This window comes from Quercus robur, chromosome 5 (genome assembly GCF_932294415.1).
Source record: "Quercus robur chromosome 5, dhQueRobu3.1, whole genome shotgun sequence".
NCBI classification, from domain to species: Eukaryota; Viridiplantae; Streptophyta; class Magnoliopsida; order Fagales; family Fagaceae; genus Quercus; species Quercus robur.
Genome location: NC_065538.1, coordinates 78,939,141 through 78,966,845, shown reverse-complemented (window position 1 = coordinate 78,966,845; position 27,705 = coordinate 78,939,141). Strand labels below are relative to the sequence as shown.

At 33.8% G+C, this 27,705-nt stretch overlaps 2 protein-coding genes across 2 annotated transcripts; both read right to left on the bottom strand.

The window, feature by feature from the left end:
• Positions 1–1,252: 1,252 nt before the first annotated feature.
• On the bottom strand, positions 1,253–3,094 carry LOC126728772 (cysteine-rich receptor-like protein kinase 10). The gene is made up of 5 exons (XM_050434557.1): positions 2,999–3,094; positions 2,549–2,759; positions 2,169–2,406; positions 1,592–1,745; positions 1,253–1,513 (listed from the first exon to the last, which is right to left on the bottom strand). Exons 1-5 carry the CDS (start codon positions 3,092–3,094, stop codon positions 1,253–1,255), a joined length of 960 nt encoding a protein of 319 aa, XP_050290514.1.
• Positions 3,095–6,390: 3,296 nt separating this feature from the next.
• On the bottom strand, positions 6,391–7,197 carry LOC126728771 (cysteine-rich repeat secretory protein 38-like). The gene has a single exon (XM_050434556.1). It carries the CDS (start codon positions 7,195–7,197, stop codon positions 6,391–6,393), a length of 807 nt encoding a protein of 268 aa, XP_050290513.1.
• Positions 7,198–27,705: the final 20,508 nt, after the last annotated feature.

Sequence of the window (27,705 nt, the reverse complement as noted above, 5' to 3'; positions counted from 1 at the left end):
TGATCAAGTGTGTGCATCAAGAGGCAATTCGCGATTGGATCTCGCGACTGACTCGTGAGTTGTGACTCGCCAAAATGTGGCACATGTGTGGAGCATGCAAGAAGTTGAAAGGTCAGGACAGCAGGATCACTACAAGACAAAAAGTACAATATGGCCATTCTGTTATTTGGTGACTGGAACTCACCACTCATCCTAGTCTCGAGTGACTCACCAGTGCACCCTGTTTTGCTGAAAAATGTCTTTTCACATTCCATCTCATACCCTACTATAAATACCCTTATACCCATGAAATGTAGAGAGCTTTTAGAGAAAATTTTGAGAGATAAACCCTCGAGAACAACAAGATCGATTCATCTACAATCTTATACATTTGGTTCTCCAAATTCTTCTATTTTCACCCTCTCCATTGTCATACCCACGAGAGGATCTTAAGCCAAATCCTTACCTCGCCAAATTCATAGTAGTGAGAAGGTTCTTGGTGTTTGGGAAGAAGTTCAAGAGAGAACCAATTCATATTGGTTGATGCAATGGACTGATTGTGGGATTCGGTAAGCTAGAGAAGACAAGGTTAGGCGTAACCCTGTTGGAGCAAGAAGCTTGGAGGGCTTAGGTGCATTGAGTAGATTAGGCTTAGAGGGTCTATTGCTATTCATGTATTCCAACTGATTTTCTAGTGGATCATTTTATCGCTTGGAGGGCAGCAGAGAGCTTTTTCGCCGAGTTCTTCGGTTTCCTCTTTGATAACATGTGCTGGTGTTATCTTATATTTGCTTCTTTCTATCCCTTACTCTTTGCTTTTAATTACTGCTGAGTTGTGATTAAAATATGGCATTGAGTAGTTTGCATATTTAGGTATTGCTTATATTTTTTATTTCACACATATATTGTTTGAATATAAGCTTGCTTTGGAAATTTTGTAACTGGGGGTCTAAACATTCACAAGTGTTTTACATACTAAGTGAGCTGTCAAGTTTATTTTTCTTTATAATATATGTAAAACATTCTCCAAAATCATCTTATATAAAATATCATAAAATTATTCTTACATAGCATGGGCAACTTACTAGTTCAATATAATTTCAGTACATATGCAAATATATATAGATGGTAAGAATAAATACAAAAATAAAAAGTGTGTTTGTTCAAGTGCTGTTGTTCCAAACCTCACTACAACATGAATTGCATGCTCCAATTAATCTCTTCACCAGCCAGAAGTACTTGCTACAGAGTGTTAAGATTTGACAGATCCTGTTCAGGTGCCAATTGTTGAAAATTGATCACATATCATTAGCCTTCCTACAGAAATTGGAGGTGCTGATGGTTGAGGAAGATGTATAGATTTGCCGGCAAGCATGAGTATGCCCCTTGACATGGTAGGTCTATCATTTGGATCTTCTTGAACACATAACAATGCGATATGGATCAATCTCAGGACCTCACTTATAGGGCATGTATCAACTATGGTCTGATCTATCAATTCCATTCCTTTTCCTTCGTTCCATAGTTGCCATACCTATTGCTAACTTTTTTTAGTTCACAATATTAAGCAAAAACTTTATATGAGCTCAAGATATAGATAAGAGAGACATACATATGACAAAAAGCTTTGTGCACGTTCTAGATGATAGAAGCCATGGCTATTCTTTTTTCCACTTGCAATTTCTAGCCTTAAAATTCCAAAGCTATAGACATCAGACTTTATTGAAAATAGTCCCTCCAATGCATACTCTGGCGCCATATATCCACTATTGGGGGAAAAAATATGTATTAGGATACAGTACAACTTCAATTACAGTAAAAGAAAATGAAGACAGAATTGTCGTAAATGTAATGTAGTATCATTAAGAGGATTAAGTTACATTGGCATTACCATGACTTACGGAAAGTGGGCTTTCTTACTTTGCAATTCCATATTCTTACGGTTCTTTTCTAAATAACCATTGAAATTGTGGAGTTCTCCACTTGATTTTATTGCTAAATTTAATGTGTGCTGAAAAATTATTTGAAAAACAACGAGGTGCAGATGGAATGACTCACAACTCTCCCAAAACATGTATGCAAGGGGACCATACTTAGTTTGATCATGTGTAAACAATTTTTCCTTAGAAAGCAGCATCACTAGTGATTAATGGAATGAAAATACAGAATGCAGTGAAGGGATTGCTTACTATGTGCCCACAATTCTAATAGTGTTGTCTTCTATTTGATTGCTCTTAAAATTTCTAGCTATGCCAAAATCTGAAATTTTTGGGTTCAAATCATCATCTAGCAGTACATTACTCGCTTTCATATCCCTATGGATAATTTTGAGCCGAGAGTCCTCGTGTAGATATTGAAGGCCCTTAGCAATCCCGTTGACAATGTTTGTGCGTTTTGCCCAATCTAGTTCCTTGCATTTGTTTGGATCTGCATTGTAATATTAAAGACGTTGATTCTCACATATAGGAAATTTTTGCCATAAATTTGGCCTATGATTAATGGTGCTAAATCAAATGTTAGTGTGTTAATGTGAGTCAAGGGGTGCGTGTGAGAGATAGGGACAACATACCAAACAAGAAGGCATCCAAACTAGTGTTAGCCATGTATTCGTAGACTAGAAGTTGTTCATCTCTTTCTGAGCAGCATCCCAAGAGCCTTACAAGATTTTTGTGTTGTAGTTTTGCAATTAAAATCACTTCATTCTTACACTCTTCGAGACCTTGTTTAGATTTCATTGAAAGCCTTTTAACTGCTATTTCCTTTCCATTAATCAACTTTCCCTGTGAGCATTTTAAACATCCTTTATCAATGGAAACTTATCACACGTTATTAGTAGACATACTTTGCTACATGTTACAATACTAAAGATTCTTTGATAATTCAATTTCAATTTCAGAATCAAATGATATAATCTTTTAGTTGTCAGTGATACTAACTGTTGCTATATATTAATTTTAAATGCAAATGTTCTAATAATATCAAGAAATGCATTTGCACAAAAAGATTAATTTCTTTTAACCTTGTAAACTGGGCCGAAACCACCTTCTCCAAGCTTATTATCATCAGAGAAATTGTTTGTAGCAATCAATATGGTATTAAAATTGAAGTAATGCATTTCTCCACTCTCTTTATCTTCCGTTGCATGCATATAAAATGGAATTTCTTGTCTATTGATCCTCTCTGAGTAACGAATTAGATTTTTTTTAAATTAATAGCTGTCTGAAAACACAAGTCTTAATAGAAGTTATAAAAAAAAGTTCATAATTTATAATAAATTGACTAAACTAAATCTACCTTCTCGTTTCCTCTTGAGTGAGAATGAATAATACCAGAGACCCAAGAGAGCTGCAACTACTGTAATTGATGCAATTGTTGATATAGTAATGATTATCGTCTTTGTTATCTTCTTTCCTCCGTCTCCTGTTTCTCATTATATAATATATCCTAAGCTTGCTTAAAATAACTTAAGACCACAAATTATTGATATATCAATAAATGCAAGGACATAGTTGCCCAAACTGTCACAGATAAGCCAATTCAAATCTATTAGCAACCCTTATGATCATTGTTGTCATTTAGGCTGATATTAGCCGAATTGACCGGAAATGCATTGTTCATATAAAGAAATGCTATGTCTACAACATTTTCATAACAAATCCTAAATGGCAGATTGTTATAGGTTGTTATTGGTGGAATAAAAAAATAATTTTAGTGATAGATTCAAATTATAACTAATAATAACTAACCACCTATGATTTCTTGTGAAAATATTGTGGACGTAACACTTCTCTAAATACTAGTACTTTACACCATTTATGTTGGATGCAAACCCAAATTTTAAATTTGTAATCATGATAGGTATGTTAATACCAAGTGTAAATCTATTATTAACACGAACCAAGCTAAACCTATGAACCAAATTTCAGTTTGCTATTTGAAATTCAAAGCATATAATATTTTCTCCAAATCATAGTAAAAATTTGGTTGTAGCCGAACGCTACAAGCCCCACTAAAAAAATTAACATGACTATATATTTTTAAAATCTAATTTCTAAATTATAAATATTTTATGTTTTTAAAACAAAAGTAAAATTTCATGTCAATTGGATGTAATTTACTATTTATTTATAATTTTAAACTACAAAAACTTGAAATTTAAATATTTGATTGATGAAATAGCTATCAAATTTTAATCTTCCGAAAATTTTGCAAGTATGGAGAATATAAAAAGGAAAATGTAATCCAATGATGAATTTGTCAAAATTGATATTCAATAAAAAAAATATTAAATAAAGTTGTAGCCGAAGGATACAATTAAGTTTGTTGCCAAACTATATCCTTATGAAATGACAAAGTTTGGCTACAAACTTGGTTGTAGCTGAAGGCTAAAACTCTCAATAAAAAAATTAACATGATTATATATTCTTAAATCTAACTATTGAATTGTATATTTTTATGTTTTTAATGCATGGGTTAGTATATTTAAGTTTTTGGCACTCAGCACTACAACACTAGACAATATTGGATAATTGTTCTCTTAACCCATATGACAAGATATTAAAATTTTGGCAAAAATAAAAAAGTGACCCTCTAACTTTCACCCTTTTTCATTTCAATTTTCTATGTTTTAGTTTTGTCATTTCAGTCCTCTAAATTTCAATATTTGTCAATTCGGTATTTTGTTAACCATCTGTTAATTGTCATCGTTAAATGAGCAAAACGACTGTAATTAAAATCAATTAAAAAAAATTTTATTAAAAAAAAAAAAAAGGGGAACAACATCATTCCTCTTACTTGAATTCAAAACACAAATTGTGAAAAGTTTCTCATAGCCCTAAAGTTTCTTGCATCAAATTGGTACTTCTTTATGGCAACTTCAATTGGAAAAAGAAATTAAGCCAAGAAATAAAAGGAAAAGAAAAGTGAATATAGGCTTTTTCACACACACACACACACACACACACACACACACACACACACACACACACACACACAGAGAGAGAGAGAGAGAGAGAGAGAGAGAGAGAGAGAGAGAGAGAGAGAGAGAGAGAGAGAGAGAGAGAGAGAGAGAGAGAGAGAGAGAGAGAGAGAGAGAGTGGCTTCAAAGATCTCAGCTTGTTATCGGAAATGGTTACTTTTACATTCCACCAATACCAAATTGTTGGGCATGCTTTGCCCATTGAATCCGATGAGCACCCTAAGATTTACCGCATGAAGCTCTGGGCCATGAACGAGGTTTGCACCAAGTCCAAGTTTTGGTATTTTTTGAGGAAGCTGAAGAAGGTCAAGAAGAGCAATGGGAAAATGCTTGCTATTAATGAGATCTTTGAGAAGAACCCAACCAAGAAAAGTGAACAGAGATGAGACTCTAGCCATTTTCCTAGTCAAAAAAAGCTTCTAGTGTAGTGTTTGTATGGATGAGACACTAAGGTGTAAAGATTTCAGGTGTATATATGTATGTATAGAGGTAATGGTTGGATATCAGTTTGTTAGAGGAGAAGCGGTTGTGGATGATTAGGTAGGAATTGTGAAGATGTTGTACATCAAAGCTTGTAAGCAAGATACTGATAGAGATTTCACAAGCCATTGACTAACGTAGATGTTGAGATTTCTAAACCAAGAAGAAGATTTCAGGACTCAATCTCTCTCTCAAACTCGGCCTAAATTTTTTTATATCAATTTTTTTAATTTCTTTTAATTCCGAAAATTAAAAAAAAAAAAAAAAAAAAAAACGAAAAAGCTCATTTAACGGAAACAGCTAACAGATGGTTAACAAAAAACCGAATTGACAACAATTGAAAGTTAGAGGACTGAAATGACAAAACTGAAAGTTAAAGGACTAAAATGGAAAATGCTGAAAGTTAGAGGGTTAGTTTTGGATTTTTGCCTAAAATTTTCCTTCAAATGATAAGGGAAAAAAAAAAAAAAAAAAAATCCCAACTAAGGTTTAAATCTTCCTTGCTCCTTCCCCAACTATCAAAATATATATATATTTTTTTAAAACAAATTGAAAAAGGATCTCTTGATCTAAGTAATCTATTCATTATTTGCTCATCTCATAATAATCGATCACACTTATTATATTCATGATAAATTCACCCTTCATGTGAGAAAATGGAGTATCTAATAATTTCCTATGATCATGGGATTATATATTTTTTTGTCAAATCAGATTGTCCCAAGTGGGCCAAATCCAATACGCCCTCCATTAGTTTTTGTACTAAATACCAGTCCTAAGCGTGTGCACCAAACGGGGAGGGTTGATGTCCACATTGACCCAAGTAAACCCAAAATTCAATAAGCCCAAAATATGAAAGAGGTGGTGAGGATTTCTATGAAAATACCAAAAAATTAGGTATTTGTTTTAAATTATCGATTTTTCTAGAAGTTTAAGTTACAAAAATAATAGATTTAAATATTTAACCAAATATTTCTAACAATCTTACCATTATTAGGCAGTGGCTGTGGTTCTAGAGGTGGTAGTGGAGGAATAGATTGGGGTGGCGATGGTAGTGGTGGCAGCAGCAGAGGCGGTGACGGTTGCGGTGACGGTAGCGGCTGCAGTAGCGGAGGGGGTGATGGTGTCGGCTCAGTGAAAGAGTAGTTCTCATACCTCATATAGCAACCTGGGCCATACACAGGCCACCCTATTTTGGATTGGCAACATTTCTTGGAAATATCCATCAAGTCGGTTAAGCACCGGCCGCATGAAGCATTATCAATATCTCTTGTACACTGTACCAACGCATAAGAATTTATGGAATTGGATCCATCAACATCAGTTGCGAACAAAGTATCGTTTCTTGCGGCAACAGCTATTAGTTTGGAGAATTGAGAAATTGCGTCAAGATTATAAATGTCAGAAGTCTTATTATTTTCATTGAACCAGCTGATATATGGCGACGTCGATTCCACTCCGAAGAAATTAACATCAGAGTACCGTATCAAGCACCGATCGTACCATATGATAGCACTTTTTTTAGATCCACAATGATCCTTGATTCTTGGGATCGCAGATTGGAGACAATTTTGGCAGGTCTGGTTAGAAACATCACCTCGGCAGAGGAAGAGGCCGTAGATGCCAGTATTAAAGCTACCGTTGTAGAAGCTGTAGTTTTGGGAAGCTTTAGAGGATAAAGAATTCAACAGGACTGTGAGATTGGATTGGTAATTAGCGTTGGCAGTTTCATTTGGTTGATCTGAACATATTGCGCCCATGTCGACCAGCGGTTCATCAATGGAGCTGCTAAGCTCAAAGATTGCAACTAATAGTAACAGAAAAGCTGTGGTGTTGTGGAGAGAACATTTTAAGACTTCAACAGAAATTCGTCTGTGAACCGTTTTTTGATGAACTTGTTCTTATGTTATGGCTGGAGTTTAATAGTATGAATAGTTTATGATAAAAAATTTCTATAGTGTTATTAAATTTATTTCAAAAAAGAAAAAGAAAAATTATTCTATCAAGTTGGAGTATATTAGAAGAAAGGAAAAAAGTCATAATACGTTAATTTTCCTTAAGGGATTTTTTCTTAAGGGACTGTTTGGGTTCCACTTATTTTGCTGAAACGAAGAACTTTTTGCTGAAAATATTATAGATAAAAATAAAAATTAACTGATATAGCACAGTAAGATTTATGAATAGTATCAAAAAGTGCAATAAAGTCCATGAATAGTAGCAAAAATAAGTTAAATAGTAAAATAAGTTGACAAAAAATAAGCTATCCAAATGCAATCTAAGTTCTAGAAAAATAAATTTCCCCATCTAAAATTATTTAAGATTTGGGAATTTGATTGCTAGGGTTAATTGTAGATGACTTTCTTAATAAGTAGAGATTATAAAATTAGACTTGACTCAAAACTGAATTTCTTGACTCGGAGTAAAAACAGATATAACCAAAACCCAACCTTTTTTTTCAAAAAGATTTTCTTTTTCTTAAAAAAAAAATAAAATTCAAACTTTGTAATGTCATTAACGTCGTTTGTAAAGAAGAAAGCGAACATTTTTTAAAAAAAAAACTTTGGCAAATAATTTCACAAAAATCTTGCTTCTTGGCAATGTTAAAGCGGCATCAAAAGAAAAAGATATATTATTGATGTTGTTGTTGTCCTTCCGAGTTGGTGTTAATCTATTTTGGGATGTAAGCTATAAAAGTGATTTAATTCAATTTCATGAAATTTAGTAGCATTTTTAGGCTTGTCTATGTTGATTTAATTTAATTTCTTGCTGTAGATCGCACATTACTTGTTGGTTCTTCTCACGAAATTGTTGGAACTCAGCCCTAGTAAGGACTGGCTCTTCAACTTTGTCATTGATGGGGTGGTTGCTGTAGCGCCAATCAGCCATCAAAACAGAAAAAGAAAAAAGAAAAAAAAAAAAAATCAAGGCTCTAATACCAATTGATGCAGGAGGCGGAAGCATCAAAAAAAAAAAAAAAATGTCTATTTTTAGGAAAAAAAAAAACACGTTTGCTTTTAAAAATAATCTCAAATCCATGAGGGTTTCTTGAATTCACGAGAGCTTCTTGAATCCACAAGAAGAAATAGACAAAGTTTGTAGTTTTATAACTTTGAAAAACTAAATTGCCTTGAGGCTGCAATATACTTAAATAATAAAAGAAACCCTATGGTGGTTAGGGCAACACCCAGAAACCCTAATTCGCACTAATCATGTAATTAGGTGGCAAAATATTGATTTTTGCTAAAAATAACAAAATTGAGATATTTACAAAAATTGAAAATACTATCTCTAAGAGGCGTCCTAAAATAGACAAGACCTTATTCTAACTTTTAAACTAAAAATTATTAAGGAAAAACAAATATTACTATAAATAGCAAAAACCTTTTTTCGAGGCCTTAATGAAGGAATTTGCCTAAATTTAGGAGACGCTCGAGGTACATCAAATCTGGATTAGAATCCTGTCTTCCTTCAACCTACCAAATTTCATGCAATTTCAACACTATTGCCCCAATGGCCTCTACTGGCACCCCCCTTGATCTTACTTTGTGACTTCAAGTGCCCTTATCGTTCTAGGAAGGCATTAACTGTCTGTTTTACATCAGTATGTATATATAGTGATGAGTCCATAAAAACTATTAAGGTCATCCATCTTAATAAACGATCATTGTATCATTAGTAAGCCATCAAAGACAAATGAGTAACTGCTCAACACGTTTAATAACAACCATCAAAAGTCTTAAACTCTCATCAAGACAAAGAACTTTACAATTAGGGTAATAATCACCCTAATTTATGTACAACAACTACCTAAGTCACATATAAAAGAGATAATTTGTCTCACTAGCTAAGGTATGTCAAAACGAACTACAAAACTACTATCTATATAGAAAATATATAGACTGATTCTAACTTAAGCATCGAAGGTTCTCCCACCAGGTACAACCTGGTGGTCTCTTCAATCAACTCTGTTTTTCTTGGGTGCATCATCATATAGCATATTATAATTGATAAAATATAAAATTGAATACAAAAAAGAATAGAAAACGTTTTCTATTCAAGAGTTTAGCATTGCAGTTCTAGAAATTCCTAAATAAACAGTACATTTTATTTAGTAACGACCATGCAGTAGGTTTAATTTTTTTCACGTAATTTATTGTTTAGGCAAACCGTTGAAGATGGGAATAGAAAAAAAAGGAAGGAAACAAAAGAAAGAGTTGTGTTAATTGCATACAAAATATTTTACACGGCCTAAAAATGTAATCTTCAAAACAATATGTAAAATAATTTGTGTAATAACTAATAAGTATTTCCTAGGAAAAAAAAGAAAAGAAAAGAAAAAGACTCTTCCTCTTTTTTTGACGCGTTGTGCAATAAAGTGTTGTATTGTATGCTTGAAATAATTGTGTCTTGACCAATGAATTTCACGCACTTTGAATAGTGAATACTTGATCTAATATCCAAAGTAAAAGAATACTATTCTAATATATATATATATAAAACCGAAGCCTTTGCTGCTCCCACAATTTTCCACGTCAACATTTTTTTTTAATTTTTAAATCTGATTTATTTCTTTTAATTAAATATTTATACCCTCCTTTCTCAATCCAAATACTCTTCCCGATATAATTCTGAAACCAAACATAGAACGGCAAAACCTAAAGCAATAGTGCAAGGGCAGAACGGCAGAACCTCTCCTTTCGACAAAACCAAATCTACCACCTCTCCTTTCGACATTACTCACCAAACGCAGAACATCTTCACTCTCTCAAACACAGATCCAAGCTATTTTGCAGAAAGCTTGCAAGGGCACGACCATGGGAGCCAACGTTGTCAATCTCCGACCCAGCCTCCACACAAAGCATTCTATCTCGGTATCTCTCAATTAATCCATGAATAATCTCTTTTCCTATTCTCTTTAATTAGGTTTTTCTGATTCAATAAAAAAATTTGAATATTTGTTTGTGTTGTTTGGATGGTTGAGATCCATTAGTTCATGTGTTTGATAATATAAACCCAATGTTTTAAATTTTAATGGTAACGTGCTGGGTGCTTTTTTGTTTTACTTTTTTAAGGGGTGAAATTATATTAAATGTGGCTGGTTGGTGGTGCAGAATGATGAATGCAAGAACCCAGCATTTAGGTCGCAGTTCCATGCAATTTTCAATCGGACCAAATTAACCCACAAACCTTCACCTTGATTCATCTTCGTCTACTCCTCTTCGCCTTCTTTTTAGGCTTCGGTTTCCAACATGGATTGAAGAGCTGAGATTTGTGGATTTAATTTTTCTGGGCTTTGGGTTCATGTTCAACAACAGATCTGAATTCATGTTTTTCTTTTAATTTCTTTAAATTGATAAATTATTATTTTTGCTCAAATGCTGATGTGTCATTTTATATTATTATTTTAGTTGCCACCTAAGCTTTAAGTATGCCAACCGTGCATACCGTTTACCACGTATGCATTTTCCGTTAGTGAGTTAACGGTAGGGATCAAATTGAGTGCAAGTTGAAAATATCAAGGACCAAATTGATTGCTACAAAAATGTAAGGACCAAATTGATTATGACTTCAAAATGTAGGGACCAAAATAGTGTTTTTGCCTTCAAGTTTTGCTTTATTTTGCTATCTAGGTTTTTTAGCACATCTGATTTAGCTTAGCTTAATCATTTGATTGATGGAATAATTATTTGGGCACCTAAAATGTTAGCCTTCTTTGTCTCCACTTAGTCCCCTAATTTTTTTTTTTTCCAAACCTTCTACCTCTTCTATACAAGTTCATGTCTTTTTTGTTTTGGTCTGTCTCTGATCATGGTTTTGAAACCCGGACCGGACCGTACGGTCCGACCGGAAAAACCGTGAACCTCTCACAATAACGGTTCTTTTATGCTCAAGAACCGTTCTGTGCCAAAAAAACAGGTAACTGTTCAAACCGCGATTCAACTGTATGGTTCTGAGAACCGTGATTAGACCGTTTCTCATGGTTCCCTTTGAATCTGAAACTTAAAAAAAAAAAAAAAAAAAAAAAAAAAAAAAAAAAAAGACAGAAAGAAGAAGAAAAAGAAACACAACTTCCTCTTCAGAGAAACACAAAAACACAACTCCCTCTCAAAAGAAAAAAAAAAGTACATCATGTCTGCCACTGCCATCTCCAGAGAAACCCAACATGTCTTTATGTTTCTTTTTCTTCTCTCTTCAGAGCACATCACGCAGCTCCCTCTCTTCAGAAACTCTTCTCTTGGGCGAAGCAAACTTTAAATTCTAGCTTTGTTCTCCGCCGGTAATGTGTGTGTGACAGTGTGAGAGTATGAGAGAAAGAGAATGAGAAACAGAGAGATAGAGATAAAGAAAGAAAAATAAAAGCAAAGGACACACTGTGCGGAGAAGGAAGAGTCTAGAAAACTAAAAAGAAAGATGAGAGGAGTGGGGATGGGGAAACGTGTGTGGAGGAGATAAATCAAGAGAAAAAAAAAAAAAAGGAAAAGAAACGTATGGATGCAAGGAGAGAGGGAATAATAATAATAAAGAATAGAAAATTATAATTAAATGTTACTACAATAGTTTCACAATATTTCACAATAAATTTTAAGTATAGATTGTTATTAGTTAATATTAGTGAGTAAAAAAATAATTTCAATAGTGAGTTTAAATTAGAACTAATAATAATTTTTTATATAAATTTTGTTGTGAAATTATTGCTAAAAATGTTGTAGACTTCTTCACGCTTCTGTGACTACTTTGCTGTGCGTGTCAACTCCTCACATAAATGCTTGCTAGCTATCAAGCACTTCTTGGGTTTTGTTTTTTTTTTTTGGGACAGTAAAACGATTTTTTTGGGTTTTGTTATTTGTTTATACTTTAACCATTTTTAAATACATGGACATCTTCATTCTTCAGAACCAGCTTTTGATTTTTTTTTTTTAATTCATAATAAATGGTGAAAAGTGACTATTCAAATGGGCTTGGGAAAAAAAATGACCTAGTCAAATGGGCTTGGCCAGGAGCAAGTAAATTAGTTTGTTGCTTAACTATTTTATTGGGTTTCATAAAATAAAAATTATTTGGTACTAAAGTGTGCTTTGTTATAACTTAAAAATAATTTAGAAACTCAATAGCTATTTATGTTTTTTTAGAATTTAATAATTTTTATTTGTATTATGAAAGTTATGTTATAAAAAATACTATCTATATTTGTTTTGGACTATTTTAGTTAATTTTCCTATTTTTTTATTAATTTAATGTTTTTATATATATTTAAAATAATTATTAAATTAATTATGATGTCATCACGGTTCGACTCCGGTTCAACCTCGGTTCGACCTCAAAAACCTTGAACCTCTTCCTTTTACGGTTCAATGAACGGTCCGGGTTTGAAAACCTTGTCTCTGATTGTAAAATGTAGGAAGAAATTTTGGGTTGTAACTGTTGTTTTGTTTTATAGTAGAATTGTAGTGAAACTCCAGCAATTATTCTTTTTAAGCTATTCTAGCAGATGTTAAGCTTATTCTTTGACATACTTGATGTTAAGTCTTTTGGAAAGTAAAAAATCAAAATTTGATGATTTTTGATGCAGCAACAAAGGAAGAAGATACAAAAAACACTTTAAAATTGTCTTTCAATCTCTAAGATTTTCTATGCACAATTTGGTTTTAATGAATTTGTGATTTTGGTACTAAAGACGTATTGTAACAAAGGAAATTTTTTTGCTTTTATGCACAATTTGGTTTTAAATTGAAACAGACAGGAATTAAACTCTTATATCTAGTTATTTGAGGATACAACTTTACTTCAACGTTTTTTAAATATAATGAATACATTGAATATTTAGTAGAAGACATGAAATAAATGAAATTGAAAAATAAGAATGTGCTACCAGAGAATCGATGTTGAATTCCAATAGCTAATGTCACATCATTTGGAAAAAATTGGACGGGTTAGCGACTAGTTACTATTAACAAGACAGACAAAGGAGTAAATGAGGACAAGCCACGATACCGATTACCGAAAGGTAATTTACTCGCTGGAGCTCATGAAAGGACAACTATGACCTTTGCGACCCAAATGTTTATACTTAAATGCCGTCGATGGAAGATTACTACTTGCCTAATAGCGAGCCAGATTTTTCCGCCATAGAAAACAAAAGCCAGGAATATTGCTAAATTCCTAAATGGGCTCCACAGGATTGGAAACATAGGACGCAAATGAGTGACTTTTTTGCTTTTCATTCTTTATGTTTCATTTTATGTTTTATTAATTACAACTTGTTATATATTTGTTTAACTTTCCTTATAGAATAGTCAAAGCTTGAAATGGAAAAATAATTAAATGCATAACAAATTATAATTGGTGGAACATAAAGTAAAATACAAAAACTGATACAGAGAATTTATATTCGTATCTTCGATGATTTTATTTTATTTTTATTTGGGGTATTTAGAAATTCACGGCCAATTAATGTCACAACTTAGATTCATTCCTTCAGCATTCCACATGTTCGATAAAATGCCTATAATTGAAAAAAAAAAATCAAATTTTTAAGAATTTGGGTACAGACCTTTCATGAAACTTGATTATTTCCATGACAAAAGTTTAGTTCAAATATAAAGACTCATGCTTGGACATATTATCACGTGATGTAAACAAGGCATAAACATGTAACTTTGATTTGTAAGTCATTTTAGTTTCTAGATCTGAGGTGCAATGCTTTATGATCTTTTTACATAGTATTTTCATTTATTACTTAACAGCAAGGAATATTTTGACACAATACCCAAAAGTTAAGGGACTAAATTGACACATTTGAAAAGTTATGACCAAATTAACATTCAATGTAAAGGTTAGAGACTAAATTTGTAATTGTGGGTTTCAGTTAGCTCAATTGGTAAAGTCTCTGATGATTGAATAAGAAATCTGGAGTTCAATCCCTGTAGACTGACTAAACCCTAAACCATAAACCCTAAACCCTAAAACCCTAAACCCTAAACCCTAAACCTTTTATTGTAAAAATAAATAGACAATTGCAACAACGATGTAGTGTGTAAAGAAAGGACAAAAGAGATTATAAAGGTGCCGCAGAAGTAACTTTTCTCCAATTTCTACCGCAAGACTGACTTTTCTGCTATGCAATAAAGCTTCCTGCTGTGTAGTAAAGCTTTCTGCTGTACATTGAAGTTGTTTGCTGTGCATTAAAGCCTTCTGCCGTGCAATAAAACTTTCTACCGTAAAGCCTTCTGCTGTGCAATAAAGCTATCTGCTGTGCATTAAAGCTGTCTGCGGTGCTTTAAAGCTGTCTGCTGTGCAGTAAAGCCTTTTGCAATGTGAATGACTACTCTTCGTTTTTACTGCAGAAATATTTTTCTACTTCCTACACATAAACAAATCTAAAACCCAAAGAAAATATCCATCAAACAAATGTTAGTTTAAATGGGTTAGCATATTCTCAAATATATACAAACATATATAAGTATATATACTTATACGTATTCACATATACATATATAAAACATATTTTACAAAACATGAGAAACAAGACATATGTGTATATATATATATATATATATATATACTTATGGTAGGATAATGATTAGTTTGTGTTAACAGTGAAACACGTAATAACAAATAAAGAAGAAAACTTCAGTAGGAAAGCTTTAGTAGTATAATAGCTAACACGGTAAATATAATGAAAAGGTGCTACAGCAGAATAACTAGTACAAAAAGTAAAGATACCACAGTAGGACAACTGATGCAGCAGACGTGATAAGAACGTGTTACGGCAGAATGACTAAATACAGCAGATATAATTTATAATGAGAGAAATCAAATATATTTGCAATCAAAATCAAGTATTGAATCTTCCCATAGGATAAGTAAACCAAGAAAGAACCCAAACCCCAACTTGAACAAGCTTGTCATAGGTTTTTGCCATCAAAGTTGTGCATTTTGGAGAATAAGCCTAAATGGCTACTAGCTATTACTTTTGGGGACATTAAAGAGGGGTTTGCTAAGAGGGAGGGAAAAGATGGTCTATTGATGCATGCCTCTATTCCTGCCGTATTTTCTCTCTTTGTTTTACCACTTTTTTTCTTTCTCTCCGTTCTTTCTTTACTCTTAGTTTTTTATTACTCTCTTGCCGTGTGTTGTTTCCCCATTTGTGGTCTTTCCTTTTCTTGGGTACCTCTCTCTGGGTGCTTACTACTCTCTTATCATGGGTTTTCCTCCCTTAAGTGCTTTCCTCCATTGGGTCTCTTTCTTTCGGTGTTTTTCTCTCTTCCCCTGTTTTTCCTTTTCTTCCTCTGTTTTTCCTCCTCCATTGCTTTTCCTTTTTTCTGCCTGGTTACCTTCCTTTTATAGCAAACTGATTCAATGGGATTTTTCCCTTTTACCCCTAGGGCTTCACCAACCGTTTTTGGCGGCTGTATTCTTGGGAACACACCAAATGTCAAGTAACATATAACGGCCACTTGTGGTGAGATGCTACACATTAATTTGACTTTCAATGTGCCCAATGTAATTTCAACATTCACAATAATTGTTTATAGAAAGACCAATGTTGTTTTAATTTTTATTTGTATATTTTTCATTTGGGTTGGGCCTTTAGTTCTTTATTGTTGAATTTATTGCGTTATTATGGTTGTCTATTGGTGTAGTTTTGGGGAACTTTTTTAAGAAAAAAAGCTTATTAGGCTATTTATTGGTTTGTGGCTAATCTGTGTATAATTTGAGTTGATTGTGGGTGTAAATGTGTAATTTGAGTTGGTTGTTTTCATTGTTGATTGGAAAAGACGTTGCCACACAATACATTCACGGTTGGGGGTTGGATGGCTCCTATAATGTGACTTTGTTACCTTTGGATCTTATTATTATTATTACTTTTTGGCCATAATGATATTGGTTCCTTATAATAATTTTTTTTAAAAAAAAAAAAAAAAAAAACACTAAGTTTTGCCTGGAAGAACAAAATATAGAAATGAAATACAGTGGATTTATTAAATATAGCTAATATTTCACCTTTCAAAAATTTAAGCATTTTCCATTTCTTAGATCCCATAAGTGGATATCATATTCAGGACAAGTTTCCATTTCTAATTTACTTGAGACACTTGATCTTTGTAATTATTGTTAATAGTTTTTGGCATATCTCTTGTGTACTTCCTCTAGGGAATAACTACGAAATTCCCAACCCGTGAGAAACAAAAATAGAGAAAACACACGCCAAAGAAAAACAATCACACACACAAGACAATATTTACGTGGTTCGGCAATTTGCCTACGTCCACGGAGTTGCAGGGATTTCACAATTATCAGGGCAAAATACAAAGTGCGGCAGTACAGTTTTTCTCTCTCTCAAAAACCCTAATCACCAAAGCTATGTTTTCTATATCATGTTCACAGGATTCACAATGGGGTACAAAACGGGCCAAAATTTTTTCCCAAGAACTCCCAAAAGGCTTGTCCATGAACACTATAGCTTGGGCCTATCAACCCAAGCCTTCACCCTATGGACTAAGCCCCAAAAAACCTCCCATTAAAAACCATGCAACTTTATTTGAGTTGGGTTGGGTTATCAACCGGATCAAACATAACTAAGCTCCACAAAAGCCCAACACTTCCCATGTACATGGGTTCCATACCCCTGATTTTTAATGAAGTATTTACTTAAAAAAAAAAAAAAAAGGATTTGAACACGAAAATCACATGACGTCCACAAACATTCATTGCATGGTGCTATACCAATTAAGGCAGTCTTATTAGATAGAAAGCTTAGCTGTAATGTTGCTTGTAAACTTAGACTTCATAACAGAAGGTAGGCCCATCAAGGATTGACAAATTATTTTAATCCCAGATGGAATTTGGAAGAGAGATAACAAATGGAGTGGCACACTTTTGTGGCAAAGTCTAAAGAAGGAAGAAGACTCTTTGTTTGATGTTTTAACATCACATGCACAGGAAGGTGGCCAAATCTAATACTGCATGAAAAGCAAATTTTCAAAACTCAAATATAGCACTAGATTTACAAAAAATGACTCTTGATATCAGGTCCATTACTAGATAATTTTCATTCTAACTCAAGCTACTGCTATGTAAACGCATTAATGTAGCCCTGAAGCTTGAGCTCAAGTCCTTCATCTTTCAAATTCAATCCCAGAGCCAACTTCCACTTCCTGAGAACTACAGCTCCAGCTCCTTTCCCACCTCTTCTATTGCTACCACTCAAGGTTATATATCTTTCTCACTCTCATATAATCTTCTTTTCTTTATTTAACTCTCCATTGTTTTTCTTTGTAATGACTTCCTTTATATAATTTTTTTTTTTTTTTTTTTGCTAGACAGAATCACCAGCAATAAGAAGAGGAAGGTAGGTGATTGTCTTTTTGTGTATTAATGGAGGATGAAAATGAATCATCCAAGAAGAAATTGCAAATGGGTCTACTAACATTATGGGAAACATGAAGGGGATCATTACTAATAGGAAGACCAAGAAGAGGGAAAGGGTCGATGAGATTCTTGAGAGGGCTCAAGCATGTCTCCAAAAAATTCCGCACTTAAAAGCCTCTTTATTATTCTGCTGTTGATGCCTTGTTTATATATAATGCTAAAAGAGCAAATATTTTGTACTTTGTAATGAGATGCAGAGTCTACTTTAACCAGAGTAGTGTTTTGGTTTTTGGCAGGGTGAATCTATGTACATTAACTACATTGTGCTTGTTTTCTACTTTGCTTTTGATTGCTTCCGTTCGACTAAAACGACAAGAGACAGAAATCAGAAAGAAGAATAAATTTGACAAACTATGGTGTGGGCTCTCTTTCCTGTAGACCCTGTCTCAGGTAGCTTCACTTACACCTTTTCTTCTTCTTCTTCTTCACCCAAACCCCATTTCTTCATTATTTATTTTGACACTCACTTTTTTCATCAAAATTGGAAATTGAACAATCATTTTTACTTTTGTTTGTGATGTAGTAATCATCTCAGAATCAAATCTTTGTTTGTAGGGTTGCATTTTTAGCCAAACCAACTTATTGAGAAATATGGACAAATGGCATGTGGTAGTTATACAGTTGTTACAAATCACAAGAAATGTTGGTTGGGGTTAAAAATATGGGTCTTTGTTTCAACCTATATGCACTGATTTGAAGGATAACACACTCTTTCAAGTCTATGAAATTCTATATGTATTATTTTTGTGATCAATTACCTTCATGAAATTCTATGTCTTTTTGTACTTTATCTTTTTGTTAGTACCATGGGTTAAAAATGTGACAAAATGAATGTGTAGAACCTTTGAAACATTTGGATTTATATATTGAAAGCATGCAAGTTTAATAAGTATTTGGAATTTACAAGAGCGAGTCATCGTGTTTTGTTTTGTTTTGTTTTTTGTTTTTTTTGTTTTTTTTCTTTGTAGATAGTGCAATGTATTAGAAGGAGTGCAAATACAGCAGCCCATGCTTTAGCTAGGTTTGCCAAGAATGTACCTAATGAACTTGTCTGGCTGGAGGAATCCCCTCCTCCAGCAATTGAAGCATTGTATTTTGATTCACTTTCTCTTGAATGAAAGCTAAGGACAAGGTCCTCTTCAAAAAAAAAAAAAAAAAATCTAATTTATTATTATTTGTAAGGTCAAAGGTAAACATTATTCACATATTTTACGGTGCAATTTTCTCCATTTTTTTTCATTATCATTATTTCTTCCCTTCTTTCCAGTTAAGTTTATTTGTTAAGAAAACATTTAAATATGAAAAGTAACCAAAAAAAGAGAGTCTATGCAATGTAAATTGCTTTTGTAGGTGAAATAATTTTTCATCACATCCTTAGGTTTTTTTGTAATTAGAAATAGTAATAATCCCAAATTATAATTGATGCAAATTATTAACTTCTCTAAAAAAATAAAAGAGCCTCTGAGAAGCATGTGTAGGTTTTTTTGTGATTGAAAAATGTAGTAATTCTAATTTATAATGGATGTAAATTATTAATTTTTACCAAAAAAATAAAAGTCTCTAAGCACGCGCGTGAAAGCATGCTTAGAGGGTAGTCCCTTTTACTTCTTTATATCTCTCTCATTGTTCCTAGTCTCAAAGTCCTCCCATCCTTCATTGTCTTCTCTAGGTCTATAATTCCATCATTTGATCTTCTTTTTCTTTTTCTTTTTTTTCTTTTTTTTTTTCACCCATCATCTTCTTCTCTAGGTCAGTAATTCCATCATTTGATCTCTTTTCCTTTTCTCTTTTTTCCCACCCAATCATCTTCTTCTCTAGGTCTGCAATTCCATCATTTGATCTCCTTTCCTTTTCTCTTTTTTCCCACCCATCATCTTCTTCTGTTTTTTCTTTGTTTACCGTCATCCTAGGCTCAATTTCTTTCTACATCTTTGATTTTTTTTTCCTCATCTTTTTATAATTCAGTTTGTCTCCTCCATGGCTTTCCCCCTCAATCATATCCAGAAGCTTCTCTTTCATTTTTTTTTTCTTTTTTTTTTTTTTTTTTTTTTAGTTTAGTTTTTATTTTGTTAATTTTATTTTGTTTTGTTTTTTAATAAAACTAGTTGCTAATCCGTGCGATGCACGGGAACAGCCACTGGATGAGTTTCAATATATATATATATATATATTAAAAAAAAAAACCCATAAATTTTGAGTTGGAGAAGTAAGCAAAAAATTCATCAAATTTTATTAAAAAATGACATTAAAATAAATAGAACAAAGTTTTATTAGTTAGACAGAAAAAAGTAATGTTTTATTTATTAGTTTTTTGTGAGAATGAATAAGCTAGGGATGGAGCTATATATTGACTAGGGGGTCATCCCTTTTTTTTTTTTTTTTTTTTTTAAATTATTAGTATATTAATAAGTACTAATTATAGCAATTTTATTCAATAAAATTACACTTTGCCCCCCTTAACAATACCATCAATTCTTTTAAAAGTAAGGTTATAACCATAAACTTTTTTACAACTTTTTTACAAATTATTGAGATATCAAATTCTTATTGATTCACACACTTGCATCACTTTTTACTTACCACATTAGCAATTTGTAAAAATATTATAGTTTTAGCATTTTTCACCTTTTAAAGGAATAAAAAAAAATAGATTAAATCTAAAACAAAATATACAAACTCAAAAAAATTAGCCCAACAATAAAAATTATCAATAATAAGGCTAAAAGAAATTAAGCTCAATCAACCTATTTTACCCAAAACAAACTTGGCTATTTAAAAAGTTTTAAACAAAAATCCTTAGTGGTAAAGCAGTAAAGTCAAAGGCCGGAGCTACCGTACATAGCGAGCACTAGGGCTGCTCCCCCTAACTCCAAGTTCTTGCTCCATCCCTAGAATAAGAGACAAAATGTTGCTTCTCTAGTTTAGTTTGTATTGTATATATAAGTGTATATAAAATAAGTTATAATATATATACACCTATTGAAATTTCATAACTCTTCAAATAAAATATACCAAAAGATTCCTATTGAAAGGCTATAACCCTTCATATTGGATATACCAAAAGATGCTTATTGAAATGTTATAAATCTTCAAATTGGATATACCAAAAAGTGTATTAATATGTTATAACCCTTCATGTTGGATATATATTAGAGGTGATTATTGAATGAAAATGTGTCTATTGAAGGGTCATATAATCATTTCGGTATAAATAGTAGTTCATATTCATTTGGTAACTTTTTCTCAACTTTTTTTTCAACTTTCTTAAAAATACAAGAAACATGTAGATTTTCTCCAAAATTGTTATTTGTAAAACACTTGGTTGTATTTTGAGAATAAATTTGTAGTAACCCTTTAGCAACTCGACAATGTAGAAAGGGTACTGACAAAGATCACCATTCACTTTAATTTAAAGTTCATATGCAACGTGATATAATGTTGCAACTAACAGAGGCAACAAGAACATCAAAGAAAGATTATTGTTCAAACATCAAAAGTCAAAGCAAAGTTTACCAGGCCTAACAGTTATGTAGTGGGGAAACTACTAGATAATCCATAATTTAGTTAAAATGGAATTTCTGCACGCTTTTTGAGGATATTAAAATAAGGGTCCAGTTAATATATGCCCTTTCTAAGAGAAACTTCTCTATCACTATAGCAACTCCATTAACTTATGCTCACAAACTTTTAAGGAATTTTAACACCAGAAATTTGTCATACAACCTGGGCAGTGGCACAAATTTGGTCAGCTGTGGAAACAATTTGGCGTCTCAATTATTTGTGGCCTTTGACAAGTGTTTTTGTAGATATTAAACATACAGATTTATGTGCACAAGGATCCACATGTGAACAATTTAAAAAGTTTCATGTGCATTCATTGCAAGCTTTCTATATGCTGTGTGTGCATATCTCGTCTGTGGGAATGGTGACTGTCCACCCCCCTGAATTCACAGAGGTAGTTCTTGGCAAAATCAGCGATATTGCGAATAGGCAGGGGATTTTCATTGAGGCGAGCTTTGTTCCTTTGATACCAGATTGACCACGCCGTAATAGCAAATAACAGAAGCAAAGACGGTTTGACTCGGATTTTTTGCAGAACTTCCGAGAAAGAAGCAAGGGCCGTTAAGCTCCTGTCCACCCATCCGAATTCTGTCTCCCAAACAACTTGGATGCAACTACAACTCCAAAGAGCGTGCACAACAGATTCCGAGTCCCCAGAACAGTGAGCACAGCCCGATTCCTAGAGAATTTTTCGCTTCAGAAGGTTATCTTTAGTGGGCAGCGAGTTGGTGCAAGCTTTCTAGAGAAAATGCTTGACCTTCCTAGGCACCTTCAGCTTCCCTATGATTTTCCAGGAGCCTTTCTACAAGTTCGAGACTTGAGGCTGATTCATTTCAAAATTATGGAGCTCTCACAGGAGTTTATAACCAGACTTTACCAAATAGCAACCCGATTTTTCTGTTCTCCAAACCAAAGTATCGGGTTGAGGAGTAGAACACAGGGGGATAGACTTATTAAGACTTGCATCAGGTGGAAAATCTGAGTCACTGAGTTCTTAGCTTCAAGCTTAGAAACTAAGTTCTCCAGCTCCTAGCTCATAAACACCCCTCATAGCTCTACTCATAAACACTTATCTACCCCCAGCAGAAACCCCTAACAACTTTACTGGACACTCTCCCTCATCACTCATACTACTCATAAATGGCCCTCACTACTCATTACATGTGTCATACCCATAAGCATGCCCTAGTATCATGATGATCTTGCTGCGCTAGCTGGGATCTCTCTCTCTTTCTCCCTTTATCTCACACTAAGTTTTTTCTCATTATTTGTCATAATGGAGCTCATAATATTCATTTACTCATTTACTATTGAAGGTTATGATGTAATTGTCACTATAGAATTTTTCCCTCATATTATTGTGTTAGAAGACTCTTCTCCAGAGCCAATGGATGATGAGTTTGAAAATGTGGATACTTTCCTTAATCTATGAAATAGCTAACAGCTGGAGGTTTATTCTATTTTGTCTTATTGTACCGCTGGGCCATTTTACTGCAGAAACATTTTACCATTGGGCTAGTTTACTACAGAAAAATTTTACTGCTGGGCTATTTCTTGCAATATGTTTTTTAATCATGCTGACGTATCTGCTGTAGGAATTATTTATGGGCCATTCTTGTTAGTCTCAATCTAGGCCCAAGGTATAAGATACAGTGAATTCTTTGGATCTTCATCGATAGTTTTTGGGCTGTGCATCGAGCCTATAGTCGAGTTTCGGTTTAGGCCTCCAACCCAACATAAATCTCATTTGTCAGAAGGAAAACTTTTTCGCCCCCGACATTTTGGCGACTCTGCTGGGGACCCTACTGAAGCCAAGAGTTCACTATGCCTCTTAGGTTGTGGAATAGCCAGCAAGAGGGGAAACATCCATCTTCTAGCAATATAAAGCCATTACAGTCTAGCTCCACAAGGAGAACAAGCTGACCAACATGAGGTCAACCAAGAAGGTTCTAACCACCAATTCTCTTTCCTCTTGGAGACGTTACAAGGAATGCAACAAGCTTAGTTTGAACTTGCTGAATCTTTAAGGGTCTTGAAAAAGACTCAAGGGCCAACGCCCCAGTCATTACATGAAGGACCGAATCCTAGAACACAGCAAGAGAGGGGGTTAGCTGCTGGGAATCCTCAATCTGGTGAGAAAAATGCCTCTCTTCCTCAATTTGTTACATTATTTGATCTCACTACTTTGCTAGAAAGGGAAAGGTTTAGCCAATCAAAGGAACCAAGGCACTTTGTTCATAGGCCACCCTACCCAGCTGAGTTGCTAAGCAAGCCATACCCGGAGAAATATGAGACTCCCACCTTCACTCTTTATGATTGGTGGAAAGGAAATGCGATTGAGAATGTCAACAAGTTTCTCGATTCTATGGGTCCTTTTGCTGGAAATGGTGATCTTTACTTAAGGGAATTCTCAAAATCTCTTATCAATCGTGCTTACACATGGTACTTCACTCTACAGCCAGATTCCATTGCCACATGGGATGACATGGTTGAAAGTTTCTGCTCAAAGTATTTTCATGGGGAGGAAAAGGTTACCATCCTCACTCTTCTCAACACCAAGCAAAAGTCCTCCGAAGGACTTCTTGACTTCATTCGGCGGTTCAGAGATGCTGCTCTTGATTGTTATGGGCAGTTCAAAGAGCAAGAGTTGATTGAGATTTGCATTGACAACATGTCCCATCAATATCAAACCCATTTGGAAAATCTTGATATTATTCAGCTTGCCTAGTTGCTCCAGAAAGCTCGTAAGACAGCAGTGATGAAAGAGGAGTTGAAGAAACATTATAGGATTATTAAAAACTCAATCATTCAGCCTAAATTTCAAAGAGCAAGCTTGTTGATTATTAGGTATTTTTTCAAAATTGATAAAACTTTATTTCAAAAATAACATATTTAATAATATCTCCGTAAAGAATTAAAATTTCTAAGGTAAACAATTGTTTTGTTAAAAACTAAAATTTCTCCTTGAAAAGCAACTTCATATTTTATTCGATAAATAAAATTGCATTGTATGAGAGACTGCCTTTATATATATTGGTAGGCATGTGATACAGTACAAGATATATATGTGCGATGGGTGATGAGTAGGTAAACTACGGTGGGCCTAGAGCCCAATAGGCTTGTACACTAAGTAACGGCACATACAAGAGTAAGCTTATTCTCGGCTCAATCTTTCTTGATGCACGTGTAAGGATGGCTAGTGAGCGTGTTAGCTTCGATAAATGGAGGTAGCCTGATTTTAATAGTTGGGCCGCATATATATGTGTGGCCTAGTTTTAATTGTAGGGACCATATGTTCTTGTTTCATAGTTTTTGGGCTAGGGTGAGGTTAGTGTGTTTAAAGCCCATACGTATAATTGGTGTTTGGGTTGGGGAGCCTGACTTTACTGAACTTTGGGCTGTAAACAATGATTTCACTGCTAAGTCATTAGAGCATCAACATTAGAAAATGCTACTCTATTCTATTTTACCATCTCAAAAAGTTACTTTATTACTTATACCATACCATTTTACAATACCTTTAGCATCCCAAAACTCTATTTTTATTAAAATATTATTTTTTAATATTTCTTTATTATTTCTTTCCAACCGTCACTTTTTTTCAGACTTTCGCTTGATTCGATTTTCCTGGGCTTTCCAACAATAATTTTTTTTCCTCTCTTTCTCCCTCAACCTCTAGCACCGATTCAACACACAGAGCCACACACACAGACCCATGATACACCGATCAACCTATCCAAACCCATCACCACACACACAGAGCCACACACACACACAAACACAAACCATCAAACCATCAACATAGCCACACACACACAAACCATCAAACCAATTGGAGACAACAATGGCCACCACACCCACCACCCAAGCCACCGATCAGCAAACCCAAGCCACCGATTAGTAAACCCAAGCCATCGATCAGAAACCCACACCACCAATTTGAAACCCACCGGAGCAAACCCATTAAAAAAATCATCAACGGAGCCACCATCGAAGCTATCGATGATCAACCCAACCGATCCACTCACCGATCAACAAATCCACCGTTTTAAACCCACCATCAACCGATCCCAGCCCATCGATCCAAACCCAGCTCGCCGATCCACAATGAGAGATGAGAGAGAGGCCATGTGAAGCTTCAGCGATGAAGATGGGTGAGGGTGAATCAGGTGAGAAATTTTGGAGATGGAGATGGGTGAGAAATTTCAGAGATGGGTGAGAAATTTCGAAGATGGTGATGAAGCTTCAGAGATGAGAGAGCAGATGGAGAAACAGAGAAGGAAGAGAGAGAAGAGAACAGAAATAATGTGTTGATGTTTAGAATTGAACTATAGCAGTATTGTAAAAAAATATATATATATTTTATGATGTTTTCCCCCGAAATTTCTCTCTCATCAACACAATATTTTTGCAATACTGTAGCAGTATTGCAAAAAAATTTGCAATACTATTGTTTACAATTCTCTGATGCAAGAGTTTTTGGGGCTGCAAATGCCAAATTCTCCTTACATTTGGCATTAGAATTCCCCAATGCTAATGCTCTTATTGCTTGCCATTGATGACCTACGACTGTGTTGTGAGAGCATGTATGCAGGCTTGATCGAGCGTCAATATATAGTTGTATTACGTCTTGCCCTTGTATTTTTTTTTCTTTTGGATACTGTGCCTCTCAAATTATTTAGAATTTTCTGTGTAAGGTTTTGTTCCCTCTAATGTTTTCTATGATATGGCTAGGCCGTTTTAGATGTGAAACAAAAAATTAACTATTTAATAAAAATCACAGAATTTTTAATATTGACAAAAAGAAAAAAAAAATGAGAGAAAATTGGAGTAAATAGTGCTTAGGTTGCAATTAGACGTGGCAAAACGGACGGGTCAGGTCAGGTTGGGTCAATCAAGTTTGCGGGTCAAATGGGTCGCGGGTCAAAACGGGTCATTTTTAAACCGGTTAATTAGGTTGTGGGTCAATCGGGTCGCAAGTCTGGTCGAGTTTACCCGTATTTTTCAAACAAGTTTTTTTTTTTTTTTTTTCAATTACAAAAACAAATCAATGACAACATGTTTAGAGAGAATGAATAAAATCAATTAAGCAAATGAATTGCACTTAATGCCACTTGTTAATATCTGATTTTTCTTAACCCACACAGCCACAATATCTGATTTATGAATAGATTTGGTTCCATTTCTTGTCAAGTTTTAAAATTGTATCCGAAAACATAATATAAAAGACATTTCTTATTAACTTATATCCCAAAATTTTAAGGAACATCTCAAGTAGTTTAGTAGCTAAACATAGCTTTTAGTAACTATAGCATTCAGTAATAACTTTCAATATCTAGCCTAATTTACATTTTTTTTTTCAATAAGTAGCCTAATTTACATACATGATAGCTTAGTAACTGAGAGAAGACTTCCACTGAAACTTCTATGGCACCATCAAACCCCAAACTTGTCAACATGCGCTAATAGCCTTTGAGACATTTGTTGGTTCCTCTCTCCTTTAGATTCAATTTTTCCACCATGTTCTATAATAAGTTACATACAATCATCATAGAACTCCTAATCATAACTTGAGGCAAGTTTTCAAGAACTTCATAGAACTAAAATTATGGTTTTCTTCCACTCTATCTGTGTGTGGGAGTGCGCCATCAAGTACACAATTCAATGTAAACATTCATCTTTAGTCTAGAAAAAAAAAAGGTAAATAATCATCAGTTGAATTATTTCCATTTAAAATAGATTTTGTATGCATGTTTGATTCAATAACTAAGTAAAAAAATAATTAATAGGAGTTTCTTTGAATATATTATGTTGAACCTATGAATATATAAGATTTCAAAGAAAATGTTACCCATTTACAGCTTAATATAAAGGAAAAAAAAAAAAACCTTGTGATAGAAGACAGGTAGCTCATTATCTTTGTCTAAGTCCCCCCACATCACCATTCACATCTAGTAAATCAATACGAACTACAAAACACAAACATTGAAAACTCATCAAATTTTTCCCACAAGTAAAACAACAGTACAAATGCAAAATAAGTTTGTCACTGAATCCTTAACATTAAAACAGTAAGCAACGAAATTGATGTTAGTTGCATTGAAATCTATACATAAAATAAAAATCCATAAACAATTTCATCTAGAATAAGAAAATTGTGTTATTTCAATTTCAACTAACAAATCAAACGACAAAGCTATATTAGGAGAAGGAAAAGAATTGAAACAAAAACATGCCAACAGACTACCTAGATGTTCATGGCCTTCATGTTGGAC